Source organism: Mastigoproctus giganteus, chromosome 9 (genome assembly GCF_048544385.1).
Source record: "Mastigoproctus giganteus isolate SK-2022 chromosome 9, ASM4854438v1, whole genome shotgun sequence".
In the NCBI taxonomy this organism is placed as follows: Eukaryota; Metazoa; Arthropoda; class Arachnida; order Uropygi; family Thelyphonidae; genus Mastigoproctus; species Mastigoproctus giganteus.
Window position 1 is genome coordinate 191024457 of NC_143583.1, and position 20875 is coordinate 191045331.

General features: G+C 35.1%; 1 protein-coding gene across 5 annotated transcripts in view; it reads right to left on the reverse strand.

Moving 5' to 3' along the window:
• Window positions 1-462: 462 nt before the first annotated feature.
• LOC150080976 (uncharacterized) overlaps window positions 463-20875 on the reverse strand; it is a 269646-nt gene continuing 249233 nt past the window's right edge. For 3 of the 5 annotated variants that reach the window (XM_090381210.1, XM_090381208.1, XM_090381213.1), the window contains exons 9-12: window positions 18515-18697; window positions 14725-14832; window positions 8297-8413; window positions 463-1294 (exon numbers count right to left, since the gene is read on the reverse strand). In XM_090381210.1, the coding sequence (XP_090237336.1) occupies window positions 915-1294; window positions 8297-8413; window positions 14725-14832; window positions 18515-18697 (788 nt within the window). In that variant the 3' untranslated portion in view covers window positions 463-914. The remainder of the gene's footprint in view (window positions 1295-8296; window positions 8414-14724; window positions 14833-18514; window positions 18698-20875) is intronic. The other 2 variants (XM_090381212.1, XM_090381211.1) reach the window with 2 other exon arrangements.

The window sequence follows — 20875 nt, forward strand, 5'->3', positions numbered from 1 at the left end:
GGGGAGGTGTTATTTTAGAGATCTATAATTTCTTTGCCTTATTCCTCTTAGGCATTGTTTTTGAATGTTAATCAAAATAGAAAATGGCACATATCTAATTTTGAAATAACTAGCCCTAAATGGAGTTATATAACTGACTATACTGTTTAAGTTATTAAATGAATGAATATAAATTATTCCAAAAGCAATCACCTGCATATTTATACAGATTTTCCCTCAAAGTTATATCACAATACTTAAATAAGTTATGCTTAGAATAGTTGGGAAACTGAGTTTTTTCCCCCCACACTGTACAATAAATATATTTTTCCCCATAATAATACTGTTAACTTTTATTGTGTTTTTAGCATAAATCTTATTAATAGTCCATGTAAGTTAACTTTTTTTTTCCTGCCTGATGTTATTTCATTCTCTTTTAAATGTATAAGAGAACTGAAATGAAGTTATTCATATTCAAGTTTCTCCCTACAAGAACAGTTTAAGTTAAAAATAGATTAAGGCAGAAAATGAAAATTGCTGGTAGTTTGTTCACAAAATATCTGTTAAAAACAGTCAGTCTGGTCTCATTTTATAATATGGCGTGCACATTTTAACATACGTAGTTGACCACTAAAATGCAAAATAAAACTCCACTGAAAATAACTTGCATTAAGTTATTGCTGCAGTGAGTCTAGAATGTTTAAATGGACGGTTGCAGTTTCATAGCTTCTGTACATGAGACCATTTCAACTTCAAGGCAATCTAAATTCCATTGGCCACAAAAACAGTGGACAAGAAACTCCTTACTTCAAATAAACTTTTTGCACTAGATGCATGCTACAAGTAGCAGGAACACTGTACAGAAACATCTTACTCTGCTTAATTATGATCACAGAGTGCCAAAAAGATAAAAAGTAAGAAACCACTACTGTTTTTCAGGACTTCTTTAAAGAAGTGAAATTTAGCTGATGTCTGTGTGAATTTTCATAGGAATTTTCCACTGAATGCTTCTGTAGTGGATGAGGAGAATTATAGTTGGGAACCAAATGCACAGAATAATCATGAGTTGAGTTCATTACTTGAAATCCTGAACAAGCATCTTCATCACTGTTATCACCACAGTTATTTATATTGTCACACCAGAGAGTGTCACTGATACACCTGCCATTTGAGCATTGCTTCTGGTTGGATACACAGGGGTTGCTGCATCCTTCAGGTTCATCACTCTTATCACTGCAGTCAGCATATCCATCACAAAAATAATCCTTGACTATACATTGTCCATTATTGCATGTATATTCAGAATCAGGGCACACTAGAAAAAAAATAAAAAAAGGAATTATCAGATGCAATTTTTCTCATCTAAAAGTGAGTATAAAGAAGAAAAGTTGTTTTAAATTAATTTCCCCATATTACTTTGAAACTTTTTTTTAACTTTGGAACAATCAGCATAGTAAAAGTGGTTTATTATAAATTTTTTTCTTTTCTTTGTAATAGGAAAATTATACTGTTCCCAATTCATTTTTTAATGTAACAAGATAAGGTAGGTAAGCAGTGGTGCTAGTTGTTAATTTTTTGAAGTATACTATTTTTGTCCTTTTATTCCAGCTCATTTGCAGCTTTAGGTCAGTTTAACTGTGTTTCACTGTGTTATTTTCAATAAAAGATTTGCATTACTAGTTGACATCATCAGTTATGTTGACTAAGCCTGAACATTCAGTAGATGCTGCAAATCCTTGTTTTAAGTTAACATAAACATGTAGCCACAGATTTGTTGTTTACTACAAATCTGAAACCTCTTTTGAAGTCAAACAATATAAGGTATACTATATTCATCCTCTATGTATAAGATTTTTTGATGAATCTTGGGACAATCAACATAGTAAAAGTGGTTTATTATAATTTTTTTTTTTTTTTTTTGTAATGAAAAAGTTGTACTTTTCCCAATTTATTTTTTTAATGTCACTTACCTACATAGGTAAATAAGTAATGGTACATTATATTAATTACTTTTCAGATTCAAGAAGACAAGTGCATTGCTATTTTACAATAAATTTGCACTCATTATGCTTAAGAGAACTTAATAGCTTCAACACAATACTTAAGCGGTAAGTGTTGTGTTGAAGCAAATCTTGGCTTTACATTGTCCATTATTGAAGTTTATTCAGAGTCAGGACATGCTAGAAAAAAACATATGAAAAGGAATTATCAAATGCAATTTTCTCATCTAAAAGTGAAACAATAAGAGGCAAGAAGACTACGCTATTGGGCAGATAACAAATGCTTGTTATCTGCCCAATAGAAGAGTCCAAATGATGGACTCTTCAACATTATTCATACTAACTCTGACCCACTCTCAGAGTTAATTCCTGGTTGCATTAGTGATCAATCCATGTCACGATAGTGTCGCCTACTGTTTTTCAACAGTTACCAATTAACACTCATCCTCATCCCACGTGCACAAATCTGTGAAGTCAGCATCTTCAAAAATGCTAGGTGTCTCTGGAACAAGATTCATGATGGCTACAGTTTTATTGCAATTTTAATGTTACATCTTGTGGGAATCAATGGGGTAGTGACACTTGCTTTTCTACATGGTTTTCCCTATCATTTCTCACTATCAGACTTTCCAACTTAAAGCTTTGACTGTTTGCATTAATATTTGTGGCACACTGTGCTCTTTCAGTGCTCTAGTCATTTTGACAATCTCAGCTTTTGGTTAATCTCTATTTTCCATTTTTCCCCCCATTTATTAATACACACAGTTTATATACATTTCCATCATCCAGGGCTTGTGTCATGGTGGCTCCAAGGCAGTAGCCCATCTCCACCTTTGTTCTCTGTGTTGGTGTAGAAGCACTAGGCCACTTCGCCACCAGGGAGCAGCAAACACCTGGGCTGTTGCCACCTGGTGCCAGTCCCCAGGCAAGATGAAACCAGCCTGGGTTTACTGACCTATATGTGCTTATGTGCACAAATTCCTGTACCCACAGGAGTTAGTGCAATACTGGTGGGTGCCAGCAATCCCTCCCAGGCTGCCCAGACCTGGAAGCCAGCCAAAAAAAATAATAATAAAATGAAATAAAAAATAAAATATTAAAAATAAAGTGGCCTAGTTACCCATAGTAGTACCACTACCTACTTTTAGGTAAACATGATTGCGTGCCTATAATTTAGGCACTCGTTGCTTAAATTATAGCAATTTATCACAACTTAATTAAGTTTAGTGATAACAGGGCCGAGTCCAAACAAGGCCTGGAGTAACACCAAAACGAGTATGGCTTTTAACATTACATCATCTACACTATTTATAATATAAACATTTAGTTGTTTCCAAGACTCATCTCTGGCAAACACAATGTCAATCAACATAGCATCTTACGTTTTAAGTCTTCTCCCAAACCGAAGAATTCTTTATAAGTCCTCACCATGTACTTACACAAAATCATAGCTGTAGTTTAATTGCAATTAGTACATCCTTGCTTCAGTTTCCAAAGCAGATCAGATGTGTCCAATAGATAATATCCAACACAGAAAAAGCAGAAAGTTCTTTGGTCTCCAGTTTTGTCCAAAACAGGAAATGTTGATAGTATACAGAGCTGATGAACACATTTCACCTGAAATCCACATCCAAGAAGTCATTGAGAATGGATTCCTAGTCACACTAGATGTAGAAATTGCACCTGTTGTTTTATATTGTGGTTCTAGGTTAGGTGATGCCACAAAGCCAATTTCCATCTATTACTTTAGAATTTCAAGATCTATTAAGTGAACTGCCTAGCACTTTGAGCTCTCAGCTCAATTCTCTTCTTAAAAGCCAAGGTGGAGAAAATCTGTAATGCCTTGAAATTAGTTTTATTTTCCACAAGTATGTTTACTTTAGCCTCCGTGAGATCTGGAACTATTATACTCACAGGTCCAATCTGACCTGTGAGTATAATAGGCAGTGGAAGAGTACAAGATCCCATATCTCCAATCCTCCACAGGTGCAATAAGGATCAGGTTCCAATCCTCTTTCGAAGAGCATAGAACGGAGGGAACCATGACCAAACATTCATCTGTTGCAAAACCGTCTGACATAACTTGCGTTGGTGACTTTAGTCTTAGTAATTCACTTCCTACTGACGTTGCCACTCCTTTGTCTAGCCACCTTATTCCCTTTTTATTCCTTTTTTTTGTAATAGAAAAGTTGTACTCTCTCCAATTTATTTTATAATGCAATGATGAATCAGGTAAATAAGTGGTGATGCTAGTTGTTTATGGCTACTGTTTGTTATATACTGATTAATTTTGAGGTACAGCATTTTTATCCTTTTATTCCAGCTCAATTTGCACTTTTTTCAACTTAATATTCAGTTGGCCTGAAGGTGCAACTATCCCCCCTAGTGGGGAGGGCACTACCAGGATGGACAGAATCTTTGCTAACATCCAAGTTCCTGTTCATCCTTCTGCCATGGTAGGTCTGCCTTTAGATTGCTCTCCCCAATGTGTGGTCGCTCTGCGACTGGTGCTATTTTGCTTGCTTTTATTTCATGTATAGCAATGTCTGAGTTGTGCTGGTTGCAAGGAGAACCAGTACCACCCCTACAAATAAATCATGGTGGACATCAACTTTTCAATCCTTTTTTCCAATATAAGCAGAAAACATTTTGGAAATTTTGAAGGCCTCTTAAGCTGACTTCTCAGCTTACCACTCCTGTTTAGTACCATTAAGTACACAGCCCTAACTCAATTTTTCACAAAAAATAAAATAAAATAATTACTAGACATTTTCAGCTGGAGCCCTGGACAGATTGTGTTACTAGATCTCATCCACCCATGTTCAAGGACTCTTCATGTTGTGACATTGTCTGAAATCTGTTTCATCCTCCAACTTTATGGCTAATCAACTCCCTTTCAGATTTCTCTGCAGTAGGATCAGATGGCATCGTCAATTGCTGCCTCAAAATCTGTAGTTTTTTCCTGCCCAGATATGGCAGTAAAAGCATTGGGAAAACAAAAATGAGTGGGAGTAAGTTATAGCCCAAATGACTGATGAGTGTAATGAATAACTATACAGACAAATATAAGACATTCTGTCTTATAATGGGGAATTAACTTTCCAGAAACTGACTGGAACTTTTGGATTTGATTGGTTACTTGCAGAGTAGCAGAAATTATGAATATATCAGATTATTTTCTATAGCAGCACTAGCAGCATGTTAGAGAAGCAACAAGAGAAAACAATACTCAATGTGATTATCAATGACTCTTTTGTGAATTAATCTCCAGCTAAAGCAACCAATGGATGATAATGATTATAATATATCAAGATGGGATTTACTTAGATGTAACTATTGTTAAGGATAAAGGGAAGGGATTTTGCTTTTGTAACAGTGACTGCACGTCTTAAGAGTATTTTTAAATTCTTTTCAGTAGTTCTACAAATTCTAACTAGGAAGCATTCATGGAAGTAATTGCAGAAGTTACTAAGCTTTGTATATATACCAACAAAGACAGATTGTGCAAGGTTTAGACTTAAATGGATGTCAGCTCAGCTGATGAAACTTGTGCACTGAGTAGGAAAATAAATGGGATAAATTATCACAGGACTAGTTTACATTCTTGACCAGACTCCTCATAGTTTGCTCTGCCTTCTTAGTGACTTGATTGCAAAGAAAAGTAACAAAGAATTCTTTGCTTATGTTAACGGTTGAACCACATTGGCCCACTACATACATATGGCATAACCAATGATGATCTGTTAACACTGCTGACAAACAAATAGTTTATCTACATTCATGCATAAAGAAGTTTTTAGGAATGAGAAATAACAGAAGTATACTAAATTATAACTGGGAGCTAAATGGTTTTGTGATAACTGAGAAGAGAGTGGAAGAGGAATTGCTGAAGCTAAAGGGTGGAATCTGTCCAATTATATTATAATTGGTCAAGGACACAATGTCCACAAATTGCCATGCTCAGAAAGTAGGTACCTGTGAGGAGGCATCTGGCACAAAATCCCGACAGTATCTACTATATTGTAAAAATATAATGCTATGTATTTATTAGTTTTTTAGTAAGTAAAAATTTACCTTATTAATTTTGTATAGAAAGAATAAAAAAAATAAATTTTAACGACAAATACTGATTTCAATTTGAAGATCATGTTTTCTGTTACAAAAACAAACAGTTTTAAAATACAATCAGCAAATAAAAATTACTTAATTTTATTTTATTATATTGTATTTAATAGGTAATTTTTCAAGTCAAATTTTGGTATTTATATAGGGCATTTGAGCAATAATTATAGGTATAGCATTGCAATGCTAAAAGGTAAAAAATGTATTTTGACAGCTGCATAACATTTGTCAGTTATGCTAATGATATTTATATTATTAGCATAACTAAAACTGTAATTATACAGGTATTTATTTATTTGTTATTAGCTGCATTTTCATGAATTTCTCTGACAAGTACATTAAGCATGACCATGGGTGCTGGCAGGATATTTTGAAAGGAGTAACAGGAAAAAATATCTCGTTTTCTTATTATTATTATAATACTTGGATGTTTGATTATAATTTGTATGATTTTTTGCAAATTTTAATCTGTGATTATTGTCAGTAATGTGGTTTTTGTGAACTGATTGTGTACTGTGTGTGTGTGTACACATACACACACATTTTATTTGTGCCAAAGCTCTGCAAATTTTTAATCACTTAGAAGAAGCCTGTCCATCCAATGCAGATGTCTTTCAGGCCAGTAAGGGTTGGTTTGAAAATTTTAAAAAACATCAGTCTTTACAATCTAAAATGAATGGGGGAAGCAGCCAGTACAGCTATGCAAGCTGTTTCTTTGTATCCGAAAACTTATTGCAACTGAGGGCTATCTAGCAAGTCAAGTGTTTAATGCTAATGAGACCAGTTTAAACCTTTTCAATGAGTTGAACTTAAAGCTGCAGGGCAAACAACAGAATATTGCCAGCTTATATGGTCATTTGAATGGTTTTAAAAGTAAATTGAAGCTTTTGAAATCAACATTGGCCAATAATATTTTTACTTTTTTTTCCTAATTGCAAAAAACAATTTGAAGAAATGAAGAATTTTGAGAGATAATTTTCAGCTCATAAAATGCATTGAAACAATCATGGAGGACTTGGAGAATCGATTTGGTGATATTAAGGAAACTGAAGAAGATATTTCACTGTCAGCATTGAAAACGTAAGATCTGATCTCCAACTGGAATTGTGCAATCCAACCCTTTATATACTGGCAGAATCGAAAAAGAAGATTTTTTAAAATTATTACCAAGAGAGCACTATCCAAAATTGATGGACTTTGAACTCAAGATGTGCTTAATGCTCGGGAGCACATATCTTTGTGAAAGCACTTTTTCAACGATGAAATTCATAAAATCCAAATACAGATGTTCATTGACTGATAAATCACTTTCACATTTAGTGCAATTGGCAACTACAAGCATCAATAATGATATAGCTACATTAGCAAATGAACAACCACAGGCTCTCATTACAATGAGAATAATTATAAACAATTATCTTGTCTACTGTTTCAATGAAAACCTTTTATAAGCAACATAACTTTCCTTTATTACAAAATTTTATAAGTGCTTGCTAAAGCTAACGGTAGGACCCTCCAAATATTTTAATATTTGTACTGTATTTATTATTCTGGATGCGGCCCTCGGATTGATTTTTTTTTTTTTTTTTTTTTTTTAATGTGGCCTTCGGATTACCTAAGGTTGGACAGCCCTGACTTAGAGCTACAGCGAGCTCTGAATAGGAATACTTTAATTATGGCCACCCTGTATATATAAGGGTGTGTTGTTTATTCATTAATATGATATAAAACATTAACATATACTGTTTGCATAACTGCAATGTACATGGAACATGTGTTCAAATAAAATTTTGGTGTTTTTAGTGGCCGTTTTGATTATGTAAAAACATTTTTTATTGCAAAAACAGTTTCTGAGATATAGAGTTTTTTTTTAAATACAATTAGTATGTCGGGAATCTGGCTGTGATTATTATGTATAGTAGGTACATTTTTTTTTGAAAAATAACACAAACTATTGAAAATCCAAAAGGAAAATCTAGAAAAGCTAGCAGCCATGGTAATGTGCCATAATAACATATGTAAAAAAATAGCACATTCAACATTATGAATTTGTAATCATTATTTTTAGAGATGAAATGAAACTAGAGTTAAGTTTCTATAGGGGTGGGGAAATAACCCACAAAAATTCATATTAGCTTTGATTTCATCTCAAATATCAGACATTTTAGAATATTAAGAGAGAATCTTCAACTTACAGACAGTGCAGTTGATTTCATCACTGCCATCCCAACAGTCGATGTGACCATTACAATGCAAAAAATTGGGCAAACACGATGTTTTGTTGCCACAATGGAACTCTTCAGTATTACAATCTGCAAACAAAAAACAATGTGACTAAATTGCAATATAAAATTTCAGTTTCTGCACTAAGAAATTACAAAAGCCAACCACTAATATTTTTTATGCAGTTCTAGTTCATATATGAAAGTGTTTCCTTGTAGATAACAGAACTTAAGAAACAATATCCAATAGAAGAGGGGCTGAACTTAAGCACCATATAATATGTTTTAAGAAGAATCCTTCCAGAAGTTAAAATTGTATCTCCTGAGGGGTAAATTGCCTTCTGTTATGATTTTAGCATGCTGTGTAGTTGATTAGAGGCAACTCTCAGTTTATAAACGAGTTCCGTTTTCCAAGACTTTGTCTGTTATATGTATCTTGCATTCCTGAGCTTTTACGATAAATATCATATATGTTAGCATCCATTTTAAAGCATTAAAATTGTGTACTAAACATTGAATGGTCTATACAATACGTTTTACTATAACGCATGTATGCGTTATGGTTTATCGTATACGTAACGTAAAATAAAATAAGAAAAAAACAAGATATTGCACTTTTTAAAGAGTTACAAAATGGAAATAAAGAAAATGAGTACTAACATAATATGTACTGTACATACATATGTATTCAACTTTTTCTCGTCAATATCTTCATCAGAGTTCAACATTCTATGCAGCATGGCATGTAAACCAACTTTTTTTTTACTAATCAGAACAGTGCAGTATAATTATCATAATAAATACATTTTTTAAAGTTTATTTAAATCTTACAATTATGTTCACTATATGTTTTGGTATTTCGTTTTATAAGGAATTCAATCTATTGGTGACTAAGAAATTTTGAATGAATTGTGACGTTCGTTATAGCAAATGTTCATAAACCGAGTTGCCTGTATTAAGATAGTAATAGTATTCACCATATAGTGTAAGAAAGCCACAGGCTTTTGCTGCACTGGCCAAAAAAAAAAAAAAAAAAAATACAAATTAGGTGCTTCCCTCAATCACATAGATAACTATCCAGTTCATTTTTTAAATTTATTCAAACTATTACCCTCAACTACTTGCAAAGGCAAATTGTTCCAGCAATCAACAACTCCCTGGCTAAAAGAAAACTTTCTACAGTTGAGTCTAAGCCTCTTTCCCTGTAATTTGAATTTACGGCCTCTAGTTTTAGAATTCTTCATAACAGTGAAAATTCCACTTTTGGAAATTCCCGTTTTACTAACCCCTCTCAGAGCCTAATAAACCTAAATCAGGTTACCCCTGAGTCTTCCCTCAAAAAATATAGTTCTACCTGAGTTCTGGACAGATTAAAAACAGTAAGTAAGGACCATACTTGTTAATCCTGCAGAGTACAGTAGTATAGTGGCAATTATCAGTAAAAAATACCTTACCATTAAAAAAAGCTAATGGAAAGTTTACATATAATAAAAAACAGCAAGGCAAGAATGGTGTCATTATACAGAGTCAAGTCACAATATTATGGCCACCACCCAATACAGACATCACACATGCCTAGCAAATCATACAGGCATTATGAATTGTGCATGTGTCAAGTTCACACACCGCAAGGCTTGATGTTTGGCATCCGTGAACACAGTAACAGCCTCTGTCATGGACAAAGCACACGACCTATCTGACCTGGAAAAAGGCATGATCGTCAGCTATCGGGCCAGGGGTGCCAGCATTTCTGAAACACAGCAGACTTTATGAAATGCTCACATGCTGCAGTGGTGAAAGTGTATCAAGAGTGGACGAATGGGACAGTTTTGACGACCCAACGTGCTAATTATGGAGCCCCATGCAGCATTGATCCCAGAGGTGAATGTCAGCTGAAAAGGTTGGTCAGGATCGATCGGTGCACTACTGTTACTCAACTGGCTGTCCAAATGAACCGTGGGGCCACCAGAAAGGTCTACAACACGACAGTGCAGCAAACCCTGTTGCGCATTGGGCTCCAGAGCAGACGCTTGGTGACAGTACCCATGCTGATGGCTGTTCATCACAAACAATGCCATCAGTTTGCACAGCAATACCAATACCGAACCCTGTCTGAGTGGCAATGAGCCTTCTCCGATGAGTCAGTTTCTGCTCCAAGTGGATGGACTGTGGCATATTAGGCGTGAAACCTCTGAGAACAGACATGATTGTTGGCAGAAGGCCAGCTGGTGGAGGCAGTGTTATGGTCTGGGGAATGTTTTCATGGCATGTCTTGGGTCCACTGCTACCTCTGGAGGGCAACCTGAATACAAATGGTTACCTATAGATCGTCACTGATCAGGTACACATGTACATGTTGACCATGTTCCCTGGGAGGCAATGGTATATATCAGCAAGAAATGCGCCATGCCATGTCACCAGAATTGTCTGCGTGTGGTTTGAGGAACACTAAGACATCAAGCTTACTCCCTTGGCCACTGAATTCCTCGGATCTTAACCCAATTGAAAATCTATGGGACCAACTTGATCAATACATCAGACAGATGAATCTTCCACCAAGGAATCTACAAAAACTCCAGGGGGCACTGCAGTCTGCATGGTCACAGATACCCGTAGCAACCTTCTGCGGACTTACTGAGTCACTCCCACGACGGCTGGCTGCGATGCATGCTGCAAAATGCACATTCTGGATACTAGGTAGGTGGTCATAATAATGTGACTGGACCCTGTAAATACTCTATTTAAATCATTTCTTAATGTTTTCCAGTGTACATCTGAATATATACATTTTACATGTTTGAACCCTGAGAGCAGTCATTCACCACAAGGTGATCCATGTGTTGTTTTTTTTTTTTTTTTTTATTATGTTCAGTTATTCTTGTACCTTTCTTTAATTCTAATTTAGTATCCTATGCTTATGTCTGTATTTAATTTTCTCCTGTGTGTTTTGATCGATTGCAGATTTCTGCAGTTGCAAATTGGCTAATTTTGGTTCATTTGTGAATGCAACACAATCAAAGTGTGTTAATTTCATTCATCTTCCTTTTCTAATGACTAACTCAACTTGAATTTTTTTCTTTGATTAATCTGTGAAATGTCTTCAGATTCATTTAGATTACATGTCATTTGCATGTTACCTCTTTAAGGTTGGTAACTACAGTTATCTCGTCAAATTTTTGCTTTGTAGATTTTATACTGAAGCTTCCTGGTGCCTTTTTCAAGCACCAATTATGTATGTACCTGGAACTTTTGTATTAGTTCAGTAGAAAATTACAACTACAAACTGCCAAATGAAGCATTTAAATTGGCAAGTTTGATGGATTTCCCTGGCTATATTTTTAGGGTCCATAGTCTACTGAAGGAGCCTTATAATGTCACTCGGTTGTCTGTCTGTCCGTCAATGGGAACAACATAATGCCATATTTATCGTTGACAAAAATTTGTCTAAGAAGTGGGGGGGGGGACAAAATGGTGTCTACAACCTATAGGCACTGGTTAAAGATGCATTGCAGGATCATCTAGACAAGACTGCAGCAATAATTCAGACACAGCATGGGTTTGTTAAGGGAAAGTCTTGTCTGACAAATTTGATAGGATATTATGATGTGGTTACAAATGAACTGGATGCAAAAAATAATTTTGATATCATATATTTGGATTTCAGGAAAGCTTTTGACACTTTGCACATGGAAGACTATTGTACAAATTGGAGCAGAATGGTATTAAGGGTAAGTTGCTACAATGGATAAAAGGATGGTTAAGTGGGAGAAGACAGAGGGGTGGTAATCAATGGGTGCTGCTCTTCTTGGACTAATGTTATTAGTGGAGTCCCACAGGGTTCGGTGTTAGGTCCACTGTTGTTTTGTATATTTATCAATGATATTGATGAAGGTATATCAGGCTTAATGTCGAAGTTTGCAGATGATACAAAGGTTGGCAGGGTTGTTAATGACAGTAATGGCAGTGTGCTACTGCAACAGGATCTAGATAATTTGGGAAGATGGGCTAAGAAGTGGCAACTGAAATTTAACCTTGACAAATGCAAAGTACTGCATATGGGTAGAAGTAACCCCAGAGAAACGTACCAACTGTGTGGTACTACACTTAAGGTGGTAGAAAATGAAAAAGACCTGGGAGTAATTGTGCAGTCAGATATGAAGTTTTCTGATCAATGCAGACAGGCTGCCAGGGCAGGTCATGGGGTTTTGTCAATGATATATAGGAATTTTGCTATCAGGGAAAAGGAGGTGATTATCCCTCTGTATAAGGCAATGGTCAGGCCACGCCTTGAGTACTGCATACAGGTCTGGAGGCCTCATTTTAGGAAGGATGTAGATTTACTTGAGCGTGTACAGAGAAGGGCAACAAGATTGGTGAGGGGAATGAAGGGATCCATCAAGAGAGGCTTAAGTTCTGCAAATTGCAGTGGCTGGAGACTAGGCACCTGCGCGGTGATCTGATTGAGGTGTATAAGGCCTTGAATGGATTGAGCACGCTGAATTCTGATGGGATCCTTCCACTTGTTCAGATTAGGAACCTAAGGGGGCATAAATTCAAATGAGGAAAGGACAGATGCAGAATAGATGTGCAGAAATTTGCCTTTAGCCAGTGGGTGGTTAATTGCTGGAACAAACTTCCATCTGTTGTTGTGGAAGTTGAGAGGTTGAATAAATTTAAGGAGGAACTGGACAGGCATTTGGAGGGAATGGTGTGATTTTTTTTTTTTTGGCTGATGCTGCATAAGCTCATACACTTGCTTTCTTGCATCACATGCCACTACTACTACTATAGCTTATTACATGCTGTTGGAAAGAGCTCAATGAGTAGGTTTAAAATATAATTTTAAAATTAAAAATGGCAGCGCTAAACAGGAAAATGTGAGCAATTTGTGTCTCTCCCCCCTATTTCCATTGCTAATGGAGCTAAAAATTTAAAAATCACTTATTCAATGCTTATCAAGGGAAAACTATCATTTACTTTTTGTGTTAAAATTAAAAAAAACAATTTTTTATTGCACTTCAATAGAACACTTCTTTTTACTACATAACTCTCCTTTTGGTGACAAAAAGGTTGCCAAATAGTTAACAATTCTGTAAAGGTCATTTATAAATAAATTTTGCAATGAGAAGTATTTTTTTTTTTTTAACAATTTTCAAAGCTGGAGTTGTCCCAGCAAGGAGGCACTCAGTGACCCAGTGTTGAAGTGGCAGTGGTGGGGAGGCACCCGTGCAGAGTCTTGTACGGCCCTCATCTGCCAGTCGCTTCTCCAGGAAGAAGTTGGAGTTGCTTCTCCCACCCTTGTCATTCGCAACAACTGGAAAGACTCAAATAGACAATGTTTTTGTTAGTTCCTCAGGTTTAGGCCAAGCCAGGTACTAGAAACTTTTTTCAGTTACCATAAAGCTCTATTTGGGATACTGCACTAATGACCATTTGTGACTACAGATCCTTCATCCTGAGTACCGGGCCATCAGTGGTTCACAGATTTTTTTTAGCTTGGAGAATCTGTAGTGCTGGGGTTAGATCTATACCCAAGATGGTTCCTGATTTGGAAAATGAATACATTCTTTGTAAATACAGCAATTGAACTGGCAAATCTGCTGCTGCTACTAGATCCAGCAATCTGGTTGAAAAATACAGAACTTTAATTAAATAAAACATCAAAATTTTGATTCTGAATTTCAAACCTTGCTAGCTTTTCAGTTTAGTCTCTTTGTCATCTGGCCTTTTTTTTTGTTATATATTTGGATTCAATATTGTGTTCAGCTCTTACGATTTCTAAATTAAGTTTTGCCCAATCAATCAATCAATCAATTTTCTCAATGGGAAAGTGATTCACCATTCTTGGTTTGGTCTCACTTTAATATATATAGCAGAGATGGGGGAACCCCCTGGTGCCATCAGACAATCAACACACTTTAGTATATATAAATTACAGACTCAATACATTGTAGCTGTAAATTGTATGCATTTTGTGATCAATCAGTCTGGTTGCCAAATGAAAAAGTCATTTTTGGGTGAATAAACCATGCATAATGTGATAAAGCCCATAAAAGTTTCTCTCACTTAACTTAGGCCTTTTTTTTTTTTTTTTTACATACTATGGGAAAAAAATCAGTCACTGTGCTAACTGCAATGCCTAAAGCAAAAAAGAAATTGAAATAAGCAGTTTGCATTCTGCACAATCCTATATTCGTGCTTTGAAATATGAAAAAAAATGGACCTGGCAATATATTAGTCACCATGCAGTGATGTACATCCCAAAAGTGTACATACAAAGTATGTACATTTTTGGGATCCAGTGTAGTTACTAAATTTTACTTAAGCAGAGATACTCATTTATTGTCTATCCCTACATTAGTATTATGGTAAATAGTGATTGTCTATATATGATAACTTACCACAACCATATTCATCTGTCATGTCATAGCAATTAAAGTGACCATCACACCTGCGCTGAGTCGGGATGCAGAGACCATTATTACAACGCCATTCTCCAGGAAGACATTCTGGTAAATAAATATAAAAGTCAACAGAATATTTTTTAAAAAAGTAATAATAATAGAATCAGTAAAAAAAAATGCAAGGAATCTGCAACTTAACCAGAGAAAATGAGAATGGAAACTTGTATATATAAAATATTTTCACTGAGTGTGTGTTGGCAAATACAAGGATTCTTGGATGATCATGAATTTTTTCATAATCAATATGGTTAAAAGTAACAAGTTTCCTTGTTTCAAAGAGAACGTATACATCTGAATATTTTCCAGCTGATATCAATAAAAGAACACCAGTTAAAAAAAAAAAAAAAAAACTATCATGAAATCATTCTGAGATTCCATGATGCCACTTTGTTATAGACATATTTTCTATCTCAGGTCAAAACCTACTAGTGTGGAATGTGCAAAAAAGTTTCTATATAATGGGATCTACCTTCCAGCATCAAGAAACACAAACAGTTTTGATTACAGAAAAAAAGGCTGCAGAGTAGATGAAGAAACTGGCATCCAACCAATGAATAATCAATTGCTAGAAGAAACTTAGCATTTTGAATAAATATAAGGAAGATTTGGACAAAGTTTGGGGGGAGAGGGGGATGGGCAAATTAAGTTTTTATTCACTTTTGGCTGGTACTGTATAAGCAATGCTTCTCTGAATCAATACTTTACATCCATTTTTTTATAATTATTAAAATATATTATTCATAAAGAATATAGCTAAAACCAGTATATATAACCAATTTTTGATGTATGCAAATTGGTTTTTGACAAATAATATACATTTTGCTCCTGAAATTTAACTACACTTTTACTTAATCTTCAAATTATTATTCACTTTTATTAATAATTAATGCATATTACAATAGAACCTTATTAATACTGACTGTTTATACAACACATTTGTTTGTACAGAGTACATATCTTCCCCCCTTCTCCAAAAGGATAGGTTTTTATATGTAAACACATTTGCTTATTACGAAATTTGGATAAAAATTTATTAACAATTAGATTTTTATCCCACAAGAAATGTCATTTTGTATAGTTAAGACAAAGCTCAGCACTGCACCATGACTACCCAAGCTCTGCATTTCCTGATTTGTTAATTTACCTTTACATAAAGCCGATTTATGGTAGTTACAACATAAATACATTAATTGTATGGCAGTTGCAATTATTTCACTATATATACAGTCAAAATATATCTGGGTGTTTTTTTTTTGTTTTTTTTTGTAATTTTTAAAAGGATCTAAACATATCTTTTTCTGAAGATAATGTGTTTAAATTAATTTAGTGTTTATATTAATTCCATTTAGCAGTTATGGTGAGAAAGTGCAAACAGAGAGAATTAAGCCTGGAAATTATACAACAGATTGATAGGATGGGATGATGAAAAACAGACATTGCAAAAGAATGACATTCTTTACCTACTTTGTGTATGATACGCAAAAAAGCTTCAAGTGTAAAAAAACCTAAACCCTACAGCCCAAAATTTTTCACAGGAGTACTAATGTGAACCTTTCTTTATACTTTGGTAGCTACTATTCCCTTATATATTAAATATTGGTCACATACAACCAAATGGTTAATGAAGTTAAGTTTAACAAGAAGACTGCAAAGCAGAGATTGGTGAACTCAGTTTGTTTTGTTATCTTGGGATATCCAATATCATTAGTTAAATGTTCTCAAAAGGTATACAACCACAGAAAATCCTTTGCATAATGAAACCCTGATAAGCAACACTGGTCAACATGTAACATCCTACTTGACAGAACCAGCAATCATAAGAATTCCATAAATACAGAACAATGATGCCTTTAAAGAAAATAATTGGATTTCAGATAATAGAGGTCTGTGCTATAGTGTGTTCAACTTAATTTTGTTATCAGTGATAATTTCTTTGGAAACTGTCTTTTTATTCCATTCCCAAGTTTCTCTTGAGTTTGAAGAGGTACCACAATAAATCTTAAGTTATTTTATATATGAATTGTTCATTGTCACACAGATCACCATGCTGTTGGCATTCCTATTCCCTCACATCACAGTTGAATTCATCCTGCAAATGAGATTTATGATATCTTTGATATTTACCTTTTCACTTCCATAACTATTTTGAACAGCTACTGAATCCATTAGCACACTCTAACTATAAGGACATAACTCAGCTTGTGGTATGTGCAGTCAGCTATGACCACAGCAAAGGCAACAGGATATTGATAAATGGATGACTCGCACAACTAGTGCTCGCCTCTTATTCCAGCCTAATACCCTGGTCTGATCAGGTAGGTTTTAGCCCTTATTATTGAAACCTGATGTAATAATAATCCCACCACCTCCTTACCAAGTAGATGACAAATTGTTCTCTATACAGATGCTCTATTGGCATGTAAACTACATGAAAGGTATATAGCATTTTGGGTTCCACATGTGGTAACAGTCAAATTGCAGTGGAAGCTCCCAATATCACCATGATGATACACAGAAATTTGGCAAGAAACTCAAAAACAGAAAAATAAAGTTTGTTGGTTGTTTTTTTGGGTGCATCAAACTACTTTAGTCAAATTGCACCAAAAATCTGATCAATGGTATTCTATACATTTCATATTACAAAAGACAACTAAAATGAATTAGTTATCTGTACAAATGTGTCTTCACAGGCCAATTTGTGTGTATTGGCTAAAACTCAGCATAACCCATGGGGATTGGGTAGAGGGGCACATTTCTTCTTTGCAAGATTGGTTGTAGCCTTGATTGAAGAAGTCTAATTTCTTCTCCAATGTGATTAGGACTTCTTAAAAATTAATGAGAGACAAAACAATCATGGAGGACAAGTGGATAGAAGCAAACAGCACAAAGACATTAATGTTTGAAATTTTTTTATGACAAAGCTTTGAACCATCCACTTTGAAGTCCAAACTGTGACTAAAGAGTTGTATGCTGAAATACTTAGTCAGGTGAGAGACTCGATCGAAAGAAAAAGCCACAGATACCTACCTTATGCATAAATCAATTTTCATTAAAAAGTACTTTATAAAACACGGAATAATACCATTAAAGTTGCTAGCACATACCAAACACCTCCCTGAGCAGATCTTCAAATCGTGCACTTTGAAAAAATGCACAATTTGAAGATCTGCCTTTCAGTAACTGTTTTATCAAAGCTAAAACAATTACTGAAAGATTATTTCAAAAGGAGCTAATGAGATGTAAGCTGTTACAATAAAGGCTAAAATGGCACAGAACTTGGATTGTTTCCAAAAATTTTACATCTGCTGGGAAAAAATACGGTGCTACTTTCAAATTCCACTTTGTAGACAATGTTGTTTAAAGACCACTCATTTAGGAACAGAAGGTAATTTGTAGAACTTTTTACTGTACTATTTATAAAATCATATGCACAACCACTGTGACGCATGACACTAATTCCCAAAAGCTCTGGATTATTGTATTAATGGTTAGGTTGGAATTAAAGCCAAAGTCTCAGGATGATGTCTGATATGATACTATATATTTAATTCTTGACTTCAGTTGCTAATATATACGTTTAAAGCAACATTCAACAAAAAGTTTTCACTGGATATGTCTGAGATATCAAACAACTAACAAAACCTGTTATTTCTTTTTAAACAAAAAAAAAAAAAAAAAAAAAATTAGCGAAAGTGCCACTTCTCATATAATAAAAAGATCAAATCACCTGAATCATCAATGCACTGATATGTGTTATTGTTCAGATTTCGGCATAGCTCATGTTCAGCAGAGCACCAACCCCCACATCCTGTAGGATCCTGTGGGTCACGTGGTAGCACACAATGAGCAGTGATTCCATCAACAGGAAGTAGACAGATTTCTCCTTCATAGCATTCATTACAGGAACGTTCTAAATGGCAGAAGGCAGTTATTAATTATATGTTGCGGTGGTTCTTATTTCATAATCTAGCTATAGTTTAAATTCTAATACTTTATGATTCATTTGAAAGTATACATAAATATTTAGACTGTGCTGCATTCTTGCAGCTATGTTTTGATATCTCAAGCCTTTCCAGTTAGTATATGTTTAATTATATTAAACTTGGACATAGTTTCTGTTGAATTTCTGCATTCATCTTAATGTCATAGGATTACATGGTTAAAAAATATCCTGGAAAGGTAACATTTTGATCAATAATCATCGTGAGGTTTTTCACCACCCCATGATCTTATTAAGCAATTAATATGATCATGGATAATCTCAAATTATTAAAGTAGTGGAGTTTTTATTTCACTGCAAGCACTGAAATAATTAGCAAATAGAATTAGCTAGGTAAAAAATATTCTGGAAATGTAATTTTCAATCAGCATGAGGTTTTGCACCACCCCATTCTTATCACCACTGATCTTATTAAGTAATATGATCATGGATAATCTCAACAGTTATTAAGGAGATGGAGCTTTTATTTTAAAATAAGCATTGAAATAATTAGAAAAATATAATGCAGAGAAGCATTTATTTTTAAATTATTACAGGATAAAACTATTTTTGTTATATCTCCCATTATAAAATTGTGGAATATAAGAAGGCAGAAGTGGCCATATAAGAAATGGGCACATCTGCCCATAATTTTTTTTTATCAATTTGATTTTTACCATTCTAGCTTGCTCTGGAGTTTTACAATCATTGGCAGTCATCAGTTTGTCGCTACTTTAAAATTCATATACATATGAAAAATCACATAAAATAATAATACAGGCAATTAGTATACCTGATTACACATTTCATACTTTACATATAACAACGCCCTTTTTAAAGGGGAGCATCATGTATATTTCACATGCTGAAACGAGTTTTGTCGTGTTGTCAAATTCATAAACTATCATTTCAGTATCCAAACTATATTATCATATACCCCCTAAAGCCCAAAACATAGTGGAGAAGGAGGGGGGGGAGTGTGTGTGTGTGCACGTACATGCACCCACATTCATTATAACAAAATGAGATTTGATCCTCAAATTCAGGAATGTACAGAATAGACTTCACACAGAATTATTCCTTCTCTTCCCCCCACCCCCACACAAATCTCAGCAAGGACTATAATGCATTTCAATTCAAGGAGAGCTGAGCAGGTAACATACCATTCACCTAACCTACATTTATTTAAGCAAACAAAGGACTGAAAAACACTTGTGTGTATATACACAAGTTGGATTTTCATTAGCAACATGCCCTCGTGTAGAAATAAACTGGTTTGTAGGAATGAACAAGTAAGGGCCCAAAGTCAGGAACAGTTGATACAAGATTGGCAAGGAAGAATGAGTCACATTCAGATCTTTCCAACTTTGAACATGAAACGATTGTGCAGCGAGACAAGATGTGCAGGTGCCAGTATCTTGACAACAGCCAACATGCTCTCGTTCTGTGGTGCCATGAGTCTGTTGGAATGGCATCAACAGGAGTGGACCAACCAGCCAAAGGTCACACATGGTTAAAGCCCATGTGTCATGCAGCACAGTGGCCCAGTACAATAACAGCAGGACCAATACTGACATGGACTATGAGCCAGACATTACCTTGTATAGGCCATAGCAGTTGACAGTCATCACAAGTACCCATATTCACTACAACATGCAAGAAACTGCACCTTGCACAAATACATAAGTTTGTTTGTTATTTGGTTTTTAGGAGCATTAGCAACTAAGGCCATATTGCTCTGGGAATATGCGGTGGTCATTTCCTTGACCTTTCCGCATCCTCCGTATTTAGTGGTGATGGACTCAAACCCTGGTCTAATCAAGAAGTGTGTGCTACGCATTGCTGCTGCTGCTCCTTCCCACCTGGCTACGGAGGCACCGAGTACATAAGCATCAACATATGCAAAGCTGTAACCTAGTCTGATGAATCATGTTTCCAATTCTATCCTACTGTTGGGTGTATCTGCATATGGAGAAAGACACATGAGGCCATGGCACCTGGATGCATATTTGGTGTTCAGCAGACTGGAGGCACTGCTATTATGGTTTGAGGACTGTTTTCTTGGCATATCCTGGGTCCTCTGATCACTGCTAATTAACTGCTTGATAG